This window comes from Leucopleurus acutus, assembly GCF_964270905.1.
Source record: "Leucopleurus acutus genome assembly, chromosome: 2".
Classification (NCBI taxonomy): domain Eukaryota; kingdom Metazoa; phylum Chordata; class Mammalia; order Artiodactyla; family Delphinidae; genus Leucopleurus; species Leucopleurus acutus.
In genome coordinates, this window is record NC_139143.1 from 157,182,793 (window position 1) to 157,202,329 (window position 19,537).

At 48.4% G+C, this 19,537-nt stretch overlaps 1 protein-coding gene across 3 annotated transcripts in view; it reads right to left on the reverse strand.

The window, feature by feature from the left end:
* The window catches only part of RNF220 (ring finger protein 220), a gene marked incomplete at its 5' end in the record, with an annotated part of 213,023 nt that extends 198,664 nt beyond the window's left edge, over positions 1-14,359 (reverse strand). For 2 of the 3 annotated variants that reach the window (XM_082833907.1, XM_082833905.1), the window contains one exon: positions 13,735-14,359. In XM_082833907.1, the coding sequence (XP_082690033.1) occupies positions 13,735-14,359 (625 nt within the window). Of the gene's footprint in view, positions 1-13,722 lie in introns of all 3 variants that reach the window. The other variant, XM_082833906.1, reaches the window with a different exon arrangement.
* Positions 14,360-19,537: the final 5,178 nt, after the last annotated feature.

The following is a 19,537-nucleotide window of genomic DNA, read 5'->3' on the forward strand; positions in this document are numbered from 1 at the left end:
GCCCTTTTCAAATGCTTGCTCTTTCCAATCCTCCTGGCCCAGCTCTGACTTCTAAAGCTCTCCCCTAAGGGAAGGCCCTTCCAAATCCTTCCATATCTGACAAGGGCCTCTTCATCTTGTCCTACTCGCCTGTAGAGCATGGCTATTCTCGCAGCCTAGGAAAGGTCTCCAGGGCAGAAAGCCCTCTTCACCTTGATTCTGCCTACCATTCCTTAGGCCGAAGCATTATGCCCCTGAGCCAAAACATTTCCCTCCTCGAAGTAGGATTAGAGTCACTGGCCCTGGAAACCGAAAAATAAAGATGCTCTGAACTTTGCTGAGAAGAAAGGCAGAGGGTACATTCCTTTCAGTGGGAATCTGGCAAGATAAAATGTCAGCTGAGATGTTACAGATCTGTTATAGAGAGGGGCCTGCCAACCTACGTTCACAAAAAGTCTACACAACTTTTGTCCCAAACTGCCTAGGAAAATAAACAGCTGCAGCCAGTGTCAGGGAATGCAGCCTCTCTTACGGAGCCAACTTCAAGGATGAAACAGCATGTAAGAGGGCTCCCTCTAGGTTGAACACTCAGGTACTTCATAAACTGCTTTAGTCTCCTAAGACCATTTTACTCTTTAGACAGATGTTCTTGGAAGGGGAGATATATATATATAGTGTGTCCTTTATATGGTTACTTTTAGATAACCAAAACACATCTGTATTACCTTTTCTGATTCAAGAACCCTATAAGGCAGGGCAAAGATTATCTGCCACCTCCCGTTTTATACATGAGGAGCTGGGGCTCAGAGAAACAAAGCAACTTACCCAAAGTTACACAACTAGCAAATAACAAGCCAGAGCTTCTCGCTCTATGCTCCTGCCCCATCGCTGAGCTGTACCCAACGCCTCTATTCCTTGTCATCACTTCCCACTTGTAAATGTGCCACGAGGTGCCCGGCCCTTGGTGGATCCTGTGTGGTCCTTCAGACTAGGTCAAAGTGGGTAGAGCCAGCTGGCAACACTCAGCATAACCTGGCCCAGGAAACAGTGATCCTCGGTTCCCTTACTCTCCCAACAAATGTTTATTGAGCCAGGTGCTACACGAGGAGAAATACTGCACAGAGTCACACAGGGGACAGGCATGGGCCCTTGGAGGTGGGACAATTACGCAAATAATTACAATACAAAGTGATGAGTGCTGAAGAAGGGGCAAGTGCGCTGGGAAAAGAACACCACCCCAAGTCCATTAGCAAGGTTGACAAGAGCAACCACTAGCGTACAGGTGTCTGCAGCCACCCGAACCTTGAACCAGGCCCCTATTCGCGGCTCATTTAACCTCCTGCCCACTGGCAGCTGCCCCCAGAAGGGTTAAAGCTTGAAGCAGAGAGCCAGCCTGCAGGTGCTGGTGACCGATTCTGACACCGTGAGATTCCTCTAACCCTTCTTTCTTTCCAAATGAGCATTCCAGCAACAGAAGCTTCAGGGGGAAGAGGACAGAGGAGGCTGGCAAAAAAATACTCTCTAGCCCCTTCTCGGCAGTGTAACAGCAGTGAGAAGACAAGCTGGCTGGAGCCCAAGGAGCCCAAGCGCTCACCGACCTTCCTCACATCTGGCTAAGCACCATGAACCCCTGCGCTGGGCCAATTACAATGCTGCACCAAGAAAGGGGAGGTCTGCCCAATACAGTCAGCTGATCGGCAACAAGGGAGGGAGGGGAACAACACGAGGAGGAGTGAAGGCAACGCGGGGAAGGAGAGGCAGCTGGCCAGATCCCACCCACGACAGGAGCCTGGAGAAGGTACTGCCGTGGGCAAGCCCTGAGCTTTCACCCTTACCAGCCCCGGGCTCCTCAGTGGAATCACAGCCTCTCCCGCTCCACTGTCTGGTCCTGACTCCCCTTCCTCCAAAGCCATACTCCTCTGCCAGAGCTTCCCTCTGAGACTCTCACCCTGGAGGAGGGGGTCATAAACTTTAAGGAGCGTAAACTTTAAGGAGAGCCACCTGTTTGCTCAATATGCAGATTTCCAGGCCACATTCCCTGGGATTCTGATTAGGAGGTCTGGTGTGGGCCCTGGGAATATGCATTATAAGTAACATTCTCCCCCATCCCCAACCCACCCCCTCCGCCACCACCACCACAAGTGATCAGGACGCTGGTGGTCCTTAGATCACATTTGGAGAAACCAGCCTTGGGGATTACTCCCCCTCCTGAAATCCCAGAGCCCTATCTGTCTGTTATCTTACATTATCGTTTCTTTTTCACATGTACATCCTAACTACTCACCTTAACCATAAGGCCCTCAAGAAGAGGAAGTATCATCTCCTAACTCTTTGACTCCCCCACCAACAGCGCAGAGCCCAGGGCTCTACACACAGGAGCTCAGGAAATGCTGTGCATGTAGAGCGACGACAATGGCGATAAGAGGCCGGGGGAAGGAAAACCACAGCAGAGACAGCGGAGTCCCGAGGCCCCGGCTGGAAGGAACTGTTTTTAGGACGCCTACATGAGCCAGGCTGGGACAACAGTTGGCTTCGCCTTCTTTTTTTCCTTCTTTGGTAGTCTTCACACTACACCCCTAACCTCCCTCGTGCAAGTCAAGTATGTGCAATGCACCTCCCATAGGAAACTTTGCCAAGAAATCCTGCCAAGAATCCTGGGTGCGATGTGGCTTAGTTTAATGGCCAGGAAGTACTCTAGATCCTGAGATCCATCAGGTCTCCATGCAGGGCAAAGCACCTAGCAGAGCATGACCTTTAGTATAAAGCTTAGGGCACTTAATCTATCCCACTAGACATCGGGAGGGTCACGGTCCTCCTGCATTCAGCAAATACTTCCTGAGTGTCTACTCCATCCCAAGCATGGCTCTGAGTGCTCATGGGTCTTAAGATATCATATGTCATCAGAAAGTATTTTACAGTGACTGATCTTTAGAAAGTTACTTTAAAAGCAAGACCCTACATGATACTGGGCCTCAGAACCTCAGAACTGGGCCTCAGAACCCAAATGGACATTCTCGAGAATGCCTGGCTATAGGATGAAATATAATAGAGACCCAAGGTCAGGTCTGAGGCCCTGGTAGAGAGAAATTCTATTCTTACTCACCATCATGAGCAATCCTTGGAAGCTCCGGAGTTCTTTTTTCCGCATTCAGATGCCATACTTGGTCCAGAAAAGCATACTGCCACACCTAGCCTCTTTGAATACGTAACTCCTTGATTTTCAGATATCAGCTTAAAGGTCACTCCCTCCATGAAGCTATCCCTGACTCATAGACAAGATAGGTGCTCCTGCTTCTAACCCCATGGTGTTTTATATTTCCCCTATTAGAGTACTTTTCACAACATCCTGCAACTGCTTGTTAAGCTTTCAGCTCCAGTAAGGCAGCAACTCTAATCTGTCTTGCTCATCATAGTATCCCCAGCACCCAGCACAGTGTCTGGAAGGACACAAGTACTTAGGAAATACTGGTTGAATGATTAAATGAATTGATGAGTGTATCATACTTTCTATCCGGTTGGAAACTGAACCATGCCTCCTGTACTCTGCTGTTTTACCCACGACGCCACCAAAAAACACCCAAGATGAAGCAGCACCCTTCCTTCTGCAGTATCGGTATTTGATAGATGTAGATCGGGGGCTCACAGGATCACCCCAGTACAGATTCCAGGAGGCATTTCCCATGATCTGAGATGGACACAACACTCCAAAGTCGATGTAATGTCACCAAGAGCCTGAGAGTTATACCAGCCAAAGCCACAATGCCAGCCATCACAGACTGGATGGTAAGATCTCTTTCAAGTCATTTAACTTCCAGAGACCCAGCTTTCTCATGAAGAAGATATTAGGTCCTTCAGCAGCAGGTACTCTCTTTGAATAAAGAAACAACAACAATAAAAAGCTACCCACGCCATGATGGGAAACTGGAAGAGGAGGGCAGCATTTGCAAGGAGGCACCTCAGCAGCTAGGAAAGGGTTAAGAGCACATGTCTGTCTGGGACCTCTTACCCGTAAATCAGCCTTGACTGCCGCTCAGGCTGAATGAAGCCCCACCAGGTTGGCCTGTCAGGAAGGAAGCCCATGCGTCCAGACTTTTGTTGTTCTAAGGATTTTTTTTTTTTTTTTTTAATTTTACTGCTCAGGAAGGAAGCTGAAGCCTAGGCCCTAACTGCAGTCCTGCTGATTACTTACCCTCGCATGCGCTGCTGCCTTTACCTCCCTATCTACCTCTCAGACCCAACTCTTTCCTTTCCTAGAGTTCCTTCCTATGACTGTGGCATTTGGGCCTAAATCCCAGACTTTCCATCCTTCTTTAAAAACTCAAAATTAAGAATGTTCATTGTTTCCCTTCCTACGTCCCATACGTTTCTGTGTCTGTGTGGAAAGGACGGGGGACTGGGAGAGAGGAGTAGGTGCTCTATGATCTACAGAGACATTTTGCCCCCCAGAGTGACTTGAACCCCTTCTCTTAAATGGAGCCGTGAAGGAACGGATGGGGATTGAGGTGTCCGACAACTGGCCTCCAATGGCTATTTCTGCTATGTATATATGCGAAACTATATTTAAATAACAGACTCAAATCCAAGGTCCTCAGGCAGAGGGTCAGTGTTTCCCACTCCCATCCTCCTACTCCCCACCTCTCCTACTGATGCACAGTCATTCTCTGGTGTTCCCAAGCCCCCTGGGGCTTTCTTTCTACAAAGAGAAAAACACTGAGTTTATTTGTGCGCTCAGGGTAATGGACAGCCCTCTTTTACTCCTAGGAGAATGCACACAGACACTATGGAAGAGGCCTATCCCCGCCCAACCCTGCCCTCCCCTTCCCCTGCTAATCTCTCCCCAGCAGCCCCCTGCCCCCCCCCGGGCTCAGTCCTGCTGCTGTATTTCTCTCCTGACCTACAAGGCCTCTTCAAGCCCCTTCCTAAGCCTCCCCCAAGCAGAGACAATCCATCATGCTGTGGGACTGTGACACACACAGATGGGGGAAGGTTCACAGATTTCTCTCACATAGGCAAGAGGGGAAAAGTGCCTGTATAACTTAAAATCTGAGGACATACTAGAAACTCTGGGACTCTGAATTCTAATACTAGTCAAATACCATTAAAGCAAATCCTATTTTATATGGCCCAAATTTCTAGCACACACAAATTCTAATGGCCCATTTATTTCTAATAATATCTGATAATACAAAATTCCAGAATAAGAAAATATGATGAGATTCAGATTCTCTAACCTGGGCCGCTGCCTAGATATCTAATCCTAGTCAAGTCCCTTCCTGACTCAGAGACTCAGTTTCTTTAACTATAATATTACCTTGCTTCTTAACAAAACGAAGGAAGAGAGAGGTCAGAGGGCCACCAGGGCTAATCCTGGTGGATGGATAATAATGCAGGGAGGTGAAGCAGCTGCTATCACAGAAAAGGGCTCTGAGCCTTTCTCCCTGCCTCTTCCACATCGCCATAAGGCATGAGTGCATGAAAGGATCCTACATACATGCTAGTCAGTAATGACCCTGCGTTTGTCTACATCAGTGCTTCTAACAAGGAAGATTATACCACCAGATTGTCCTTGAAAATAATAATAGTCATTATATTGCACACTTAGTATGTGTGAGGAACTGTTCTAAGCATTATCAGTGTGCTTAATCTCATTCAGCCCTTCACAACAACCCTTTTAGGTTGTGTAATTCCCACTTTACAGATGAGAGTACTGAGGCCCAGAGAGGTTAAGCAATTTGCCCAAGGTCATAGAGCAAGTAAGCTAAAGGACCATGATTCTACTCCAGAGGCTGAACTCATAGCCACTATGTTATATTGCCTCCCCACCTTTGACGTGAAACACCTTCAAGTTGAGGCTCAAAGGGGCAAATACATTATTTATCCCTCTAACAGGTACTTATTATGCTAGGCCATTCTGACTCAGTGTGCATCAAACGCTGAAAAGCAAGGTCAGGTGAGAGCAATATAGGATCAGCTAGCACCTAAATGGAAATCATATACCTGAAAATAAAGCAAAGGTCTCTCCAGGGCTGGCCCTTGCCCCCTCCCTACAGCTTTCTGACTGTCTGCTGCTCTAAGATGGATGCAAAGCCATAAGTCTCAGCCTGCAAATGAATTTCAGTGGAAAAAGACAACCCTCATCTGGTGAGTCACACTAAGGCTTACCGGGCTTGATTTCTCATGAGACTGTACCAAGAGGTTCCTTCTTCACCCATGCAGCTCTAGACTTTCCTAAAGCTCCGTATCTGCTGAACAGAATGTACTGGATGCAGCACCATGTCTCCCCCCAGAAACACAACTCTTGTTTCCTCTAGGTCATCTTCACTCAGAACACATTCCACAGAGAAAATTGCCAGTCAAATGTCTGAATTGCCAGATGCTTGTATGTGTCTACAAAACTCCCACATCACTTGTCTGGTTCCAGCTGCAACCGGGATCTAGGTAGAAACTTTTTTCCTAAAATACACACCCAAAGAAGATCTATTTTTGTAGACTCCATGATAGGTGATGTAATGCTGTGGGAAAACATTTGGGTAGGGGATAGATTCCAATCTTAGGTTTCTAGAGAGTTAGGAGAGAAAAGCAAGTTTTAAATTATTTTTTAAGTTATGAAAGTTTTTTTAACCAAAATAACACAATAAATCTGTATCTGAGAAAGGTAATTGCACATCTCTTTAAAAACTCCCTCCCTACCTCCTCATCAAAACTCAAGGTATATAAATTATTCCTTTCTTTCCTCAAACCACTACACCTTTCCGATAGCACAGTTTTATGGATACTATCCAGCGCAAGGCTGAAGAGTGGCAAACTGATGAAAACTTAAAGTAAAAATTAGATTATAATCACTACCATCAATTTATTCAATACTCAACTAACACTTATGGAACACTTTGCTGTGATTGGTACTGATTTAGTGCTAAAAAATTTTTTAACACTGAAACTAAAATGTGATTGAGATAATAGAAAAGTCTGATCCGTTGGGTAAGGCTGGAAGGGCATGAATTACTCCTGTTTGCTTAGCATCTACCAGGTTCACTGATTGATACTACAGCCTCTCATTTCTCCAGGCCTAAACCCATAGCCCCAACTCAGAATCTCTTCCTGGAAAAGGCACAACAGAGTGACTAAGAAGGTGAAAGTTCTTTTGCAGAAAATTCTCCTCCTTGCCCCAAAGAGATATTTAGAAATTTCCACTCTGTAGCACACACTTTGAGCTTCCAAAGGATAAAAACACACTCTTTTCAACCACAAATGCCACAACTTAAATGGCATTTAAAAAAATTTTTAAGGCATTTTAGCTGCTATGTAGCAGTACCGTCATCCTTAGGTCTGCAGCTCATCTCTCTTTAGGAGGGGTAAAATGGCACTGGGAAATGTTACCAAACTGTGTGAAGAGAGTATTTAAATGCAAAAAATTATTGTTATTTTGGTGTTAAAATCGTGTGGGTTTTACAATAAAATGTAACATCACTCCGAATCTCAAGTATTTATAAAGAGTACATCCCAGCATGTGTTCTGATATTTTTTGACCAGAGGGATGTGGTTAAAAAGAGTTAAAAATATGAAAATCCATCTTAGAAATATAACTCTATTAAGTGTATTGTCACTCCAAATCCCGAGTATTTACAAAGACTCTATTTCAAAGTGTGCCAATATTTATTAACCAGATGGGTGTAGTTAATAAGGGTTAAAAATAAGAAAAACCAATATAAAAATATAATTCTATTTTTTAGTTTCCTCTTCCCTGCCTAATGAGGAAAAGGGGTGGGGAGGGAAAGCAACTTTTGTTATTTGGATACAATGTGTGTTTTTTGTTTTCAAACAAAAAAGGGCCACCAAATAATCAACCTGGGGCCACTGACCGGAAGGCAGCCCCGGAAAACTTCCCGTGGGAAGAGTTCCAGAAATTGCCCGGACATTAACGAGCCCCGCTGTGCTGGCTGCGAGCCTCAGACGGTCAGAGGTGACCGCGACTCGCCTCGCCCGAATACCAGCCATCCTGCCGATTCACGAACCCCGGGACTTGGGAAACATTCCCCGGACTTGAAAAGCAAGACGGACGGGGAAAACATTTCGAACCTACGTGAGAAACCTCAAAGTCCTCGGATGCCGGTGGCGACGCCAGATCCAGATGCGCGCGTGCACACGTCCATGCCCCCGGCTCGACGCGCCCCGGCGCCCTCCGCGCTCCCTCCTCCCACTCCCGCCTCCCCACAGCCTCGCCCCCCAAGCCCCCTCCCCGCTCAGTGTCCCCTAGCCTCTTCACTCCGCTACCCGCCCATCTGCACCTCCCGCCGGGTCCTCCGATCGCCCCGACCTCCGCGTGGGCGCGCCCCCTCCTCGGCCACAACCCCTCCCACCCCCTCACCCCGACCCCATCTCTCTGCGGCTCGGACGACCTACAGGAAACCGGCCCAGGGCTCGGTTCTCAGTGCGACCTGGGGGCGCTGGGCGTGGAGGGCGGGGCGGGGGTGGGGGACCAGGCAGCCCTCGGGTCCCGGCCGCGGGCGGCGGCGGCGGCGCGGTGCTCGCCCGGCCCCGGGGTAGCGCCCGGCGTTCTCCCGCAGCCTCCGAGTCCGGCCGAGCGACGGCGAGGTCACCAACATTTCTGAAACCACTTGAACGCCATCTCCGTGGCGGAGGCTGGGGGTCCTTTTCGAGTGAGCCAACGGGGCCCACGCTGTGGTCCTTCCTCCCCCCTCGCCGGCCTCGCGCCTCTCCGCGCCCCCTCCCCCAAACGATCAATTACTAGCCACCCTTCTGCCGGGAGCGGCGAGGGGCTGGCTGGCGGCCGCGAGGAAACGGCAGCCCGGATCACTTCTGCATGACAATTGATGGGAGGGAGGGCGCGAGGCAAGGAGGGAGGACGGCTGCGGTGTCCGTTTTCTCACCATGGTGATTAGGCATTCCGGCCGTGCGAGGAGGCAGCCGCCGACCAGAGCGGCGCGGCGTGGAGCGAAGGCAGGGGAAGAGCGGGAGCGGGAGCGGGAGCGAGCCCAGCCGCCGGGCGGGCCAGCGGCGCGCCGAGCCAAGCCAAGCCAGGCCAGATGGCTCTGCAGCCATCAGGGACTGCTCCCGTCCAGCCCGGCCCCACTTTAGCTGTGCAAACATTTCTTTATCCCAACAAGACAATTAAACCCAGCAGCATGAAAAGGAGTCTCCATGACTGTGTTGGGAGTGAACAACCAGAAACAACCACACACATCACAGGAGTTCTCACCCCCTCCTCCCCGACCCACCCCAGATGGGGAGGGAAAAGGGACTCCGCGAGAACCCCGGGAGCAGCTGAGCCGACAACCGGGCTAGGTCTGGGCAATCAGTACAGAGGGCACCATCTGACCCATCTTTCTGGTGATTTCTGCACCCTTTCAGAGTGGTCATCTGCTCCAGCTACAATCCAGAAGTTGAGCCTGGTGACCTGAGAACCGCCCCAAACATTCTTCCCAGCAAGAGCAATTCTCCTAAAAGCCCAGATCAAGGTCCCTACCCAGAGGTAGTCCTGGGTAGCCCCAGAGCCCTTGGGAAGTAGCCCCCCTAACACCACCCCCATGATGTGGCCAGCCCTGCACATTCCAGGCTGCCCTGGGCCTATGTGGGCTCAGCTGATTTGATTCCTAGGACAGAGGGTCTTCAAGGATACGTGCCATTGTAAAGACACATCTCAGAGTCAAAATACCATCTCTCCTACTCAGGGCTTTTCAAATTTGAATGACTTCGAATATATCAAAGATGAGAGCAAAGCAGAACATCTGGGAACTGCTGTGAGTCACAGGGTTCCCTGCCTACCTGTGAATCTGCCTGACCACAGGGAAGGGCAAAGAAAGAGGGCCACTTGGGGTCAGTGTCCAGTGCCCATCTCTGAGGTGAGCCAGAAGGCAGGGCCCGTCATCACTTCCCAAGGGCAGTTCTGATTCCTCTCAGCCCTCGGGGCGAGCATGCATCCCAGCCAACTCCAATTGCCGTATCACCCAGACAGAAATTGGGCACAGGAGTGGTCTACAGAGAACAATCAGGAAATGCACATGATAAGAGCCAGAGTGCTAAGGGGGTAATAAATGTATAGATTCTAGCACAAGGCAGCAGAGAATACTTATTTTCCCTTTTGTTGTAAAGTTTCCTTAATGAGGAAATGTTTATTTTAAAAGCCCTGGGAAACATATCTGTAGACACTTCATATGTAAGACACACGTGGACTATTCATAATTGGTCCATAAATTTTCACCTCATTTCCCTGGACAAGGAGACTTGGAGACGGGTTCAGGGCATGACAATAAACAGGAGTTACCTCAGTCCCCTTCCTGGGGAATCATGCATCCTCCACGAATGGCTTCTCACAAAATACTTCTCCCTTTTTCCAGGGCACATAAGTCAGTCCTGTTGAGTAAAGGCTTCTTTTCTCCATAGAGCCCAACACCTACCTCAGGAATCACCTGTGATGCCAGGTAGATGAACAGGCAAGCAAACTGGAATCATCTACTAGGAGAGACAATACTTTACCCAAATAGCTACATTTCTTTCTACAAATATGCATATTTAATCACAAAAGAAATCCTGCCTATCAGTACCCAGATTTAAGGAAAGAACACGTGTGCATTACACCATGTCTGCAGGCCCCTCTTTCAAGTGCTCTCAGATGTGGACATATCTGCATATGGATGCAGCGTGTGAGCAGGGGGAGGCTGCGAGAGTAAAAACTGCCAGTGTCTCCACTGTAAAACTGATATTTTTCATTGACTTAAAACTCAGTCATAAAACTTCTACTCTAAGTAAGGGACACACACACCCACACTCATCCCACCCCCCAGCAAACCCCTAAAGCTACACGCTTATTTAGGAGTTTTACTGTTGTATTTAATTAAAACTTTTTTTTAATTTTATGAAAAACATTTTATTTATATGAAGAGAACTGAAAAATCAGTCAACCGTATCAAAGATTAACTCTAAATTTTAAGAATTACAAAACATAAAATATACACGGTTAATTTCTGGCAATCTGGGCAAAAGCCACTGTATCCTGTTACTTTGCTCTTTTGAACACTTTCTATCCTCTCTCTTCTTGCCTCCCCACCTCCTCACTGCCCCATCTGCCCCTCAAGCTCTCCCCTTGGAAGCAGTCCTGTATACTGTCACTCGATTATCTGAGAAATATTACTTATTTCTAAACGGTTCTGTAGGGAGGACCTGAAAGGCATCTAGTGGGAATAATCAGGCCTTCTAACGGCCCTTAAATATGTATTTACATAAAACAGACCATAAATATTCCGACACACGTCGGCGTATGACAGGAGCCAAGAAAGCTGCAGCAGACTTTGTCATGGTGCCTCTTCGACCCTTCCTTACAGAAAAATGTTTCCCCAGCCTTCCAAATACTCAAAATCAAAAGCGCAAATGCTCCCCAGTACAACCCTGTGAAGGCTGCTACCCCACCCAAGGCAAGGAAAGGAGAAAGAAGCACAAATCCGGGGTTATCACAGGGTAACAGTCTCCTATTCACTTTGTACCTTTATTTTTCATTTAAGGTCAGTCACAAATGCAACTCTAGATAATAACGTGAGTGGACAGTCTACACTCACAGACACGCCTACAGGTCTAACGTTTGTGTAAGAGAAAAAGGAGAACGCAAAATACTCATTAAAGAAAGGATATTTTAAACACACAGAAGGGGAAAGGGCTCCAATTTATACAACACTACAGTTTGAAGTAAAGAAGTTTCCCCACCCTTCTGATCAGAATCTCATTAATTTCAAGGTCAGAGTTCCATTTCACTTTGGGAGACAGACTCATTTAATTTTTCTCCACCCAGGCGTATTCCTGTGTGAGGGATCCATCTCCATGGGGGACGGCACCCCTACACAATGCAAACCAGGCAAACGGAAGAGTTATGGCTTTGACACTCAGAGGGGAATGGATATCCACATCTATGAGTGCTGACCTGACTAACAAGCTTCCTCCTGCTCTGGGAGTCTGAGACAGGTTTGGGCTAAAAAATGGAAAAATGGAGACAAGCTGGATTTGTTAGGAGAGAAGAAAGGAATCTTGACCTCCAGGTGTTACTCTGTGGCATGTTAGTTTTAAGAGGATTTCATATTCAACTTGTGTTTGGAGAAAAAAGGAACAGAATCTGTCACACCCGAACCCAGGACAGTTTTGGCCAGAGGTCAGGTTAGAGCTCGCCTTTATCACTTGCACTTCGACAAATGAAAACTAAACTACACTAAACTAAAACAGACCGATACAACGCCAGTCCGTGTTCAGCAAGTATATTCCCAAAGCAGGGTCAGCACACACACACACACACACACACACACTCACACATCAGCTGTACAGAAAGGCAAAAGGTGGAATAGGAGCTAAAGCAAAAGAGAGAGAGAACATGGGCAGTTGTGCTGTCAGATAGCAGCCTTCTCCCTTAAGTGGAGAGGTCTTGGGCTTACAGACGCTGACATAAAAGACACACTCGCAACATATTTCAAAACCAAAGAGCGATGGATTTACAAGGCAGGTTGATTTTATGATGACTTTTATTGAAAAGGTACGCTGGGTTTAGGCAGATGCCTTTTAGCGCAGGAAAGTTAACACAGTGCCTAATTCAAGGAGACAGCCTGAGGAAGCAGTGCCGACAGGGGAGAGAGCTGCAATGTCTCTATTACTCTCCTCGGCATCATAAAGAGAAGAGAAAAAAATGACATTCGTGGTGGTGGTTATAGAGAGGACGGGAGCACAAAAAATAGAGAAGAGGGGAAAGCAAACCTCAGATGTAGTTTTCTTAAGAAAATAAAATGAAGCAAATCTTAGAACAAAGGATCGGGTGGAAAAACACCCTCAGTTCATAAATTCTCACCAGGCTTGAAGAAAACTGCTCTGTGGGGTCTACCCATAGTCCAAAAGCTTCAAAACACAATTATTTTCTGATTATATTAGAGGCGAAGATGGCAGGGTTCAACACTCCTCCTCTACAAGTTCCAAGTAAAGGTTTAGCCCCAACTATTAGTGAGTGTAGCTGGAGCCCAGCAAGGCACTTGGAGAACATGACAGAGCTGTTCCCTAAGCAGAAATTAATAATAGTTGTGAGCATCAAATATGGAGCGGCCACACAGGCCAGCTGTGTCTACTCCTAAAAGGGAGCCCCAGGATAAGCACCCAGAAAACCTGTTAAATCCCAAGAGAAGTCCACTTTCTAGCCTTGAGATTGCAAGGAAAACACAGCTGTTTGAAATGCTTTATGGTGATTGACGACACCTTTGTCCTTCTCTGAAAAATAGCCTGATTTGGAGTAGGGCTGAGAGTTGTGAAAAATACAATCACGTGGAGTCTGCTGGATGTGATACAATGGAAAAACTAAAAAAATAATACCGAGATCAGAGACACATAATGAGGATAGCAAAGAGAGGAGAGATGGACGGTTTCTTCGAGCCCCCCCCCCCAATTCCCTAGGAACCTACACTTACTAATGAAATGACATTCACTCCGGTCCATATACAGCACCCCCTCCACGCCAGAGTCCCCAGAGAATAAGCCAATCATGCCCCGGAGGGAAGGGCAGTGCAGGCCAATGTGCCTCTGGCTACCTTCAGAAAAACATTTCCTACAAGAACTATCAATGCTCATTGACAAGAGACAAGTAGATGTCAGCACTCCACAGCTATTGAATGGGAGGGAGTCGGCCCTTCCCATTACTAGGAGCATGAAAAATGCCACCGACCTGTTGAATCCTATTGTAAGGCAGGGGTTAGGGGAGGGCTGCACCAGAGTACTTACATCTGTCATTCCGATCCTCTGGGCTAGATGAGGCTTCCCGATCCGAAATGAGGCCAGAGACAGCAAAAATCTTCTTCCCAGTGTCGTCAACCTTAAGTGAACCGGGGGAGCTAGATGGCAGCTGTGTCCCAAAGTCATATTCCTTGCCATCTGCATCTGAGAAGCGCAAGTGGGGAGACTCTGTGTCATGGCAGTTTTTAAGTCGCTTGGCCGGCGTAAAGGCTGACTGATAACTCTCCCGGTCCTCAGTGGAAGCAAAGGGACGGAAGGCCCCCACTCCACTATGATTCAGCATACTGATTGGGGTGCAATCTAGATTTGGGGGGGCGAACTGAGGGTGGAGGTGTAGTAAAGAAGGGGGAAAATCACGATTGGCAAAAGTGCCCGGCACCCCACCTTGCCGATGGTACATAGAGGCAAAGGTGTAGGAGCCATTGGTGAATGGAATATGCACGTCCTTGTCTACCGAGACAGGTACACCGAAGGGTCGTGGCTGCTGACAAGGGATGGAAGCATCACGGCTAGCCTCAGCCGTGGACGCCAGGACCATCAGTGCTGGGGATGCCAGCGGGTTGGGGAGGTAGGATGAGTTCTCCATCTTGAAGGCTGCCCGGTGTAAGTCCATCGGAGTCTCTTTCTATGGCCGACGTCACACAAGAAGCAGTCTTCCCTGGGAGGGAGTGGCACCTGGGATCAGGGCAGGGAATATTACTGGGGAATCATCCCCTTCTAAGACCTGTGGAAACAGCAAAGAGAAAGAAAGAGGGGGGAGGAAGGTCAGGGGGAGGAAAGAAAAGGGAAACCCCAAGTGATCGAAACACCATCCTTCTGGCTTACAGATGCTCGGGCAAGAGACACCACAGGCTTTAGGAGCCAGTGGGCAGCAGCATCAGACCATTTTCATTCAGGAAAATCAATAGACAACTTACTGTGATGTACGCGTAGCTGACTTTGGTCCCTACACGTTCCGGGTGAAATGCGCCTGAGCCCAGCAAAGGAGAAAAAATCATAAAACCTCCAAATACAATATTCCCTGAGCAAATGAGCTTTGGAAGGCCAAGTCACCCAGTAGATTAGGTGGGGGTCTATATTTTAAAGGGCTTGCACCTACATACACTGCTCATGGCTGGCCTGGTGTTCAAACAGAGACCAGGTTCTACTCATATGACCCCCCGCATCCGCATCCTCTCTTCGTCTTCTCTAACAATGCCCTGAGACTGAAAAAATCCTAAGTCAAGCACATCTAGATCATGAACACCTCCACGTGTTAGTTGGTACAAATCGTACGTGGGGATAAATCACACACACTGGCACATACATAAACACACATCTTCATGTATCATCTAAGACTGTTTCCAGAAAGAAGTACTATGTGAAGAAACAACAGCAGCATTATTTTTGATCCACACCCCTCCCTAATCATATAGGCTTTCTCTTTTCTGAGAAGGAAGAAAACCTTCATCAATAAAGTGCCTGGCGTCTCTGGCAATATTTAAAAACATAACGGGTGCCTTTGGCATATGTTCTCTGGAAGCGTCTGTCTTCCAGGGGCAGCAAAGAACGGATTGGTAATTTTAGTTACTAAGGCACTCACTCTTAAGTAGATTTGTAAACTGCCTTGAATTCGCCATTGCCATTTAGAGCAAAATGTTAACAAAATTTCTGACTTACTTTCCTGTGCTTACTGGCCCAGTCAGAGTTGATGTCCACTAAAGACCCCTGGAACAAATTGTAGTTCAGAAAGACTTCTTTCAATTTCCCTTTTAAATTTAGGTTGTACATTTGCATAGCCACTGATTCTGTTTCAAAATGTATTTTGAGTAGGGGGTGGGAGAAGGGCTGTGTATGAAAGTCAGGATAACATAAGATGAATACTAGGACTTACTAGCTTCAGGAATGTACACTAAATAAAAACTTAATGAAACTTAAAGTGTAACCAGAAAGCACCATCTGCTACAAATCATAACCTCTAAACTGAGAGTCATGTCTCAAATAAAATGTACCCCCTCCCTTAAAAAAAAAAAAACACCTAGATAAAGGAGTATCTCTGATATTCCCTCAAACAGAGTGACCTCAGTTAAGCAGTAGATGAATCCTCCCAGCTTAATGCAGTGCATAGAGAGTATTTCCTTCTCCCATCCTGTAGCAGACATGTCAATGACTGTTATAAATTGGGAAGATGAGTGCACACCATCAGACTGCTTCCTCATTTGGCATCTTTCCTTATAGACATCATTGCTAAATTACCAGATTATGTATCTCACATTAACGGATTTTTCTCTCTCCCAAATTTTAAATAACTTTCCTGTCAAGTTATAGCAGTGCAGGGAATGATCTGCCAAGGACAGCCAGTTAGGCTGACAAGTCTGGGAATCCTGTTCTTGGCTGTTTTCAAGTCAGATTAATGGTCATACAACACGGATGCTCCGAAAGTGGGTCCAGGGCTGTTCCAAGGGTTCCAAGCAGCTCCTCACAACAGAAATAACACACTACTTGTCAAACAAGCAATACTATAAGAGGCAAGCTAGAGAAAAGGGCAAACATAATACACTAGGGGTGAGGGGAAGGATGTTTTCCCCCCCAAAATAACCATCACCCAGAGGATTCGCTTTTTATTTTTACTTCCTGGATCACCTCATTATCTTAAATGAGTTTAATAAATTAGTAATCTGGCAACAGCACTGGACACTCCAACAGAACACAGTGAATCACTCAAACCTGGTTATTCATTTGAAACTTCATTATACTGAAAAGAAATCAACAATATTTTCCCAGGCCACATCTCTTTTACTCCACTGTGTGGGCGTTGGTCTCTGTGGGGGAAGGGGGAGTGCTTTTTTTCTTTTCCCTTTTCTTTCTTACCCCCTCCTCACATTAACAACTTGTATAGATGAGGCTTCAGCAGACCACAGTCATTATGAAAATCTATAGTTAATACACTCCCAATGTCAAAATGTCATGGGTTTAAACACAGAACCCCAAATAAGAAAACTGACCCTCTTAATTAAAAAAATATGGATTGTAAGATAATCAGCTTGATGGAGCATTTGGGTGACTGTAAAGAACTGGCCAAAGGGAAAGTAAGTAACTGTTACTTTTCTGCCTCTATGCTGATTTTTTTAAATTTAGCACTTCGTGCAAATCCAGATTAAAATAACTCCAGCTATTGATCTGAGCAGTGGAATTGACATTAATTTTAGTTCACTTCTCACTTTGCAAAGGGATCAATAGGAAGTAATAACAGCTGACATCCCCGCTGAAAGGAGGAGAAAGAAGGGCTGAAGACAGAAATCGAAAAGCAACCAAATAAATCATCAGCTACTTTTCCACGGCATCAGACAAACTCCAAACAGATTGCAAAAAGTCTTTGTTGAATTAACTAAACAAGGAGGAGGGATCAATCCACGAAGCTAAATAAATTGTCTGGCAGGCAGTGAGGTTGGACGGAGGGACCAACAAATATTGAGTTTTTAAAATTTCAAATCCTTGACGTGATGGGTTTGGTTCAGGGCTGTATGTGTGGCAGTTTGCTAAATCACACACCCGACCCTGGTTTAAAGTGATTACAAAACGCCAGCTAACTGAATAATTAGTGAGATCACTAATTGCGTGGTTAAACATGCCAGAACCAAGACAAATGAAACGAAGAAGCTGGCGTTTGGAACGTGAACATGTCTGAAACTGGGCTGATGCGCAGCGCTCCCCGCTCTCCGGCGCGAACTAGCCACTTTCCCATTGAAAAACCGAAAGCCAGAGAGAAAGTCTCAGAGAGCGGGCAATCTCCCACCCCAGCCTCTGACCATCCCTGTCCAGGGTCTTTCCTGACCCGCGCCGGGGATCGGTGTAAAAGGAAGAGGAGCTGCGGCTGCTACTGCTGCCCTGAGCCAAACCCACTTGCAAATGACTGCCACAAAGAAAGCTGCAAAAGCCTCTTTCCCGGAGCCCGAGCTCTGAACGCCACCAAACTACGACTCTGCTGGTAATTAAAACGCACACACAGCCCCTCTCTGCTTATTACAACAGGTGACATTTTTGTGGTCTCTGAACCGTTTCCAAAAGCCAAGAATTAAAATAATAGAACAAATTAAACGATATTTTTCCTTTGCATAAATAAACTTAAAAAAATTAACAGGCATCTTAAAAAGCAAAGAACAGTGGGAAATGGGGCCAGGGTGGTGGAGGGTTGTGAAGAACTCAGGGAAGATTTTTTTTTTTTTTAAGTTCACAGACTTCTCCGCTTGAAGAGAATTCCCGAACGCCAAATGCCCGGGGGGTATTTGGAAACACCACTCTAACAGAAATATTTTACCACCATATGCACGAGCTCAGGAAGCAGAAGGCTAACACGGTTCCATGGCTGGGGCCAACGCCTGCGATTCACACTTGGCCTGGTATCTGTCCCAAGTTTGGGCCCCGACTCAGGCCCGGCTTGGCCAGCGGGCGGGAAGCCAAGACCACCCGGCCTGTCCGAGAGTGCGGGGCCGCGGGGCTGCCGCTCAGCGAGCGGGTGCACAGTTCAGCCTCTAAGTCTTCAAACCGGGAAAACCCAACTCTTTTAGGGAAAACGGAGGAAGAAGAGGGGAAGGCGAAACCTGCATAAACTTAGGGCCAACGCAGAGCCGAGCCCACCACTCCTCGGCCTGACCTCTCCCTCCAGCTCTCGGTTGCCTTTGCACAAACAATACTTTAGGTCCCAACAACCTCCGCACGAAACATCTGTTTGTAACTTTGGGGAACCGGGGCTCCAGCCAGGCAAGAACCGCTAAGTGCGACGGACCCTCGTCCGCGGCCGGGTATGACCTGCGGGGCAGGAGCTCGGAGGAGGCTGCCTTCGATCAAAGTCCAAGGACCTCGTGCCCCTGCACAGCCCCGCCCCGCAGGTCACCCGGGTCCTGTCGCCGCGCGCCACTGCTTCGGCGGGCAGCCACCAGGCTCCTGGATTGCGGGGCTCCTGCACGGGCGGGCCGGCGCGGGGGAGCCGGGCCCTCCCGGTTCTCGGACAGCGGGCCTGGAGTGCGGGAGGGAGGGCTCTGCCTCTCGCGCCGCGGCCGCTCGGCCGGCACACACGACGCGACTCGCAGAACAGGTGTGTGGTCCCCGCTCGCTCGGCGCCCGGCCCCGTCTGTCACCGGCGGCGCGACGCGGCGCCGCCCTGTCCTCGGCCTTCCCCCACTCGTCCCGGAGTACGGCGAGAGAATTGACGCCACTTTCGCCGGGTTTCCGCGAGCCGGTAGGGATCGGCACGGAAGACGCCCTCATAGCTTTTCCTCGACGCTTTTTCTGCCTTTCCCACCTCGGCTCATTTTCCATCTGCGGGAAGAACCCCCGAGACGGGCAGAGGAGGAGGCCGGCACCCCTGACCGCTGTGTTCCCTCCTGCCTGACTCGCCGCTTCATCCCGGCCGGCCCTTTTTTTATCTTTATTTTTCCTTTCTTTCCCCTTTGCCCCTCAAGCCGAGTCTGGTGCGGAGGTGAGAGGCGAGACGTGGCTGGTGGGCATCGTGGGCAGAGAGTGCCCGAGTCTTCCCTCTGAGCTGCTCCAGGGCGGGAGGCGGCGCGGGCCAGAGACCCCAGACTGCCGGCCCGGCCCGGCCTGGCAGGACTGAGCCCCATACCGAGAGCCCCCGCCCCATACACCCGCCCGGTGCGACGCGCGCCCGGCTGGGGGCCCGGGCTCTGGCCCTCCGCTGGAGCTGCTGCCGGGCTCGAGAGAGCGCGTTCTGATCGGGAAGCGAGAGCTCTCCCCCTGCCTTCGGGTAGCCCGAGTCCCCGCTACTTCTGGGCTCCCGCGCGCCGGGCCGGCC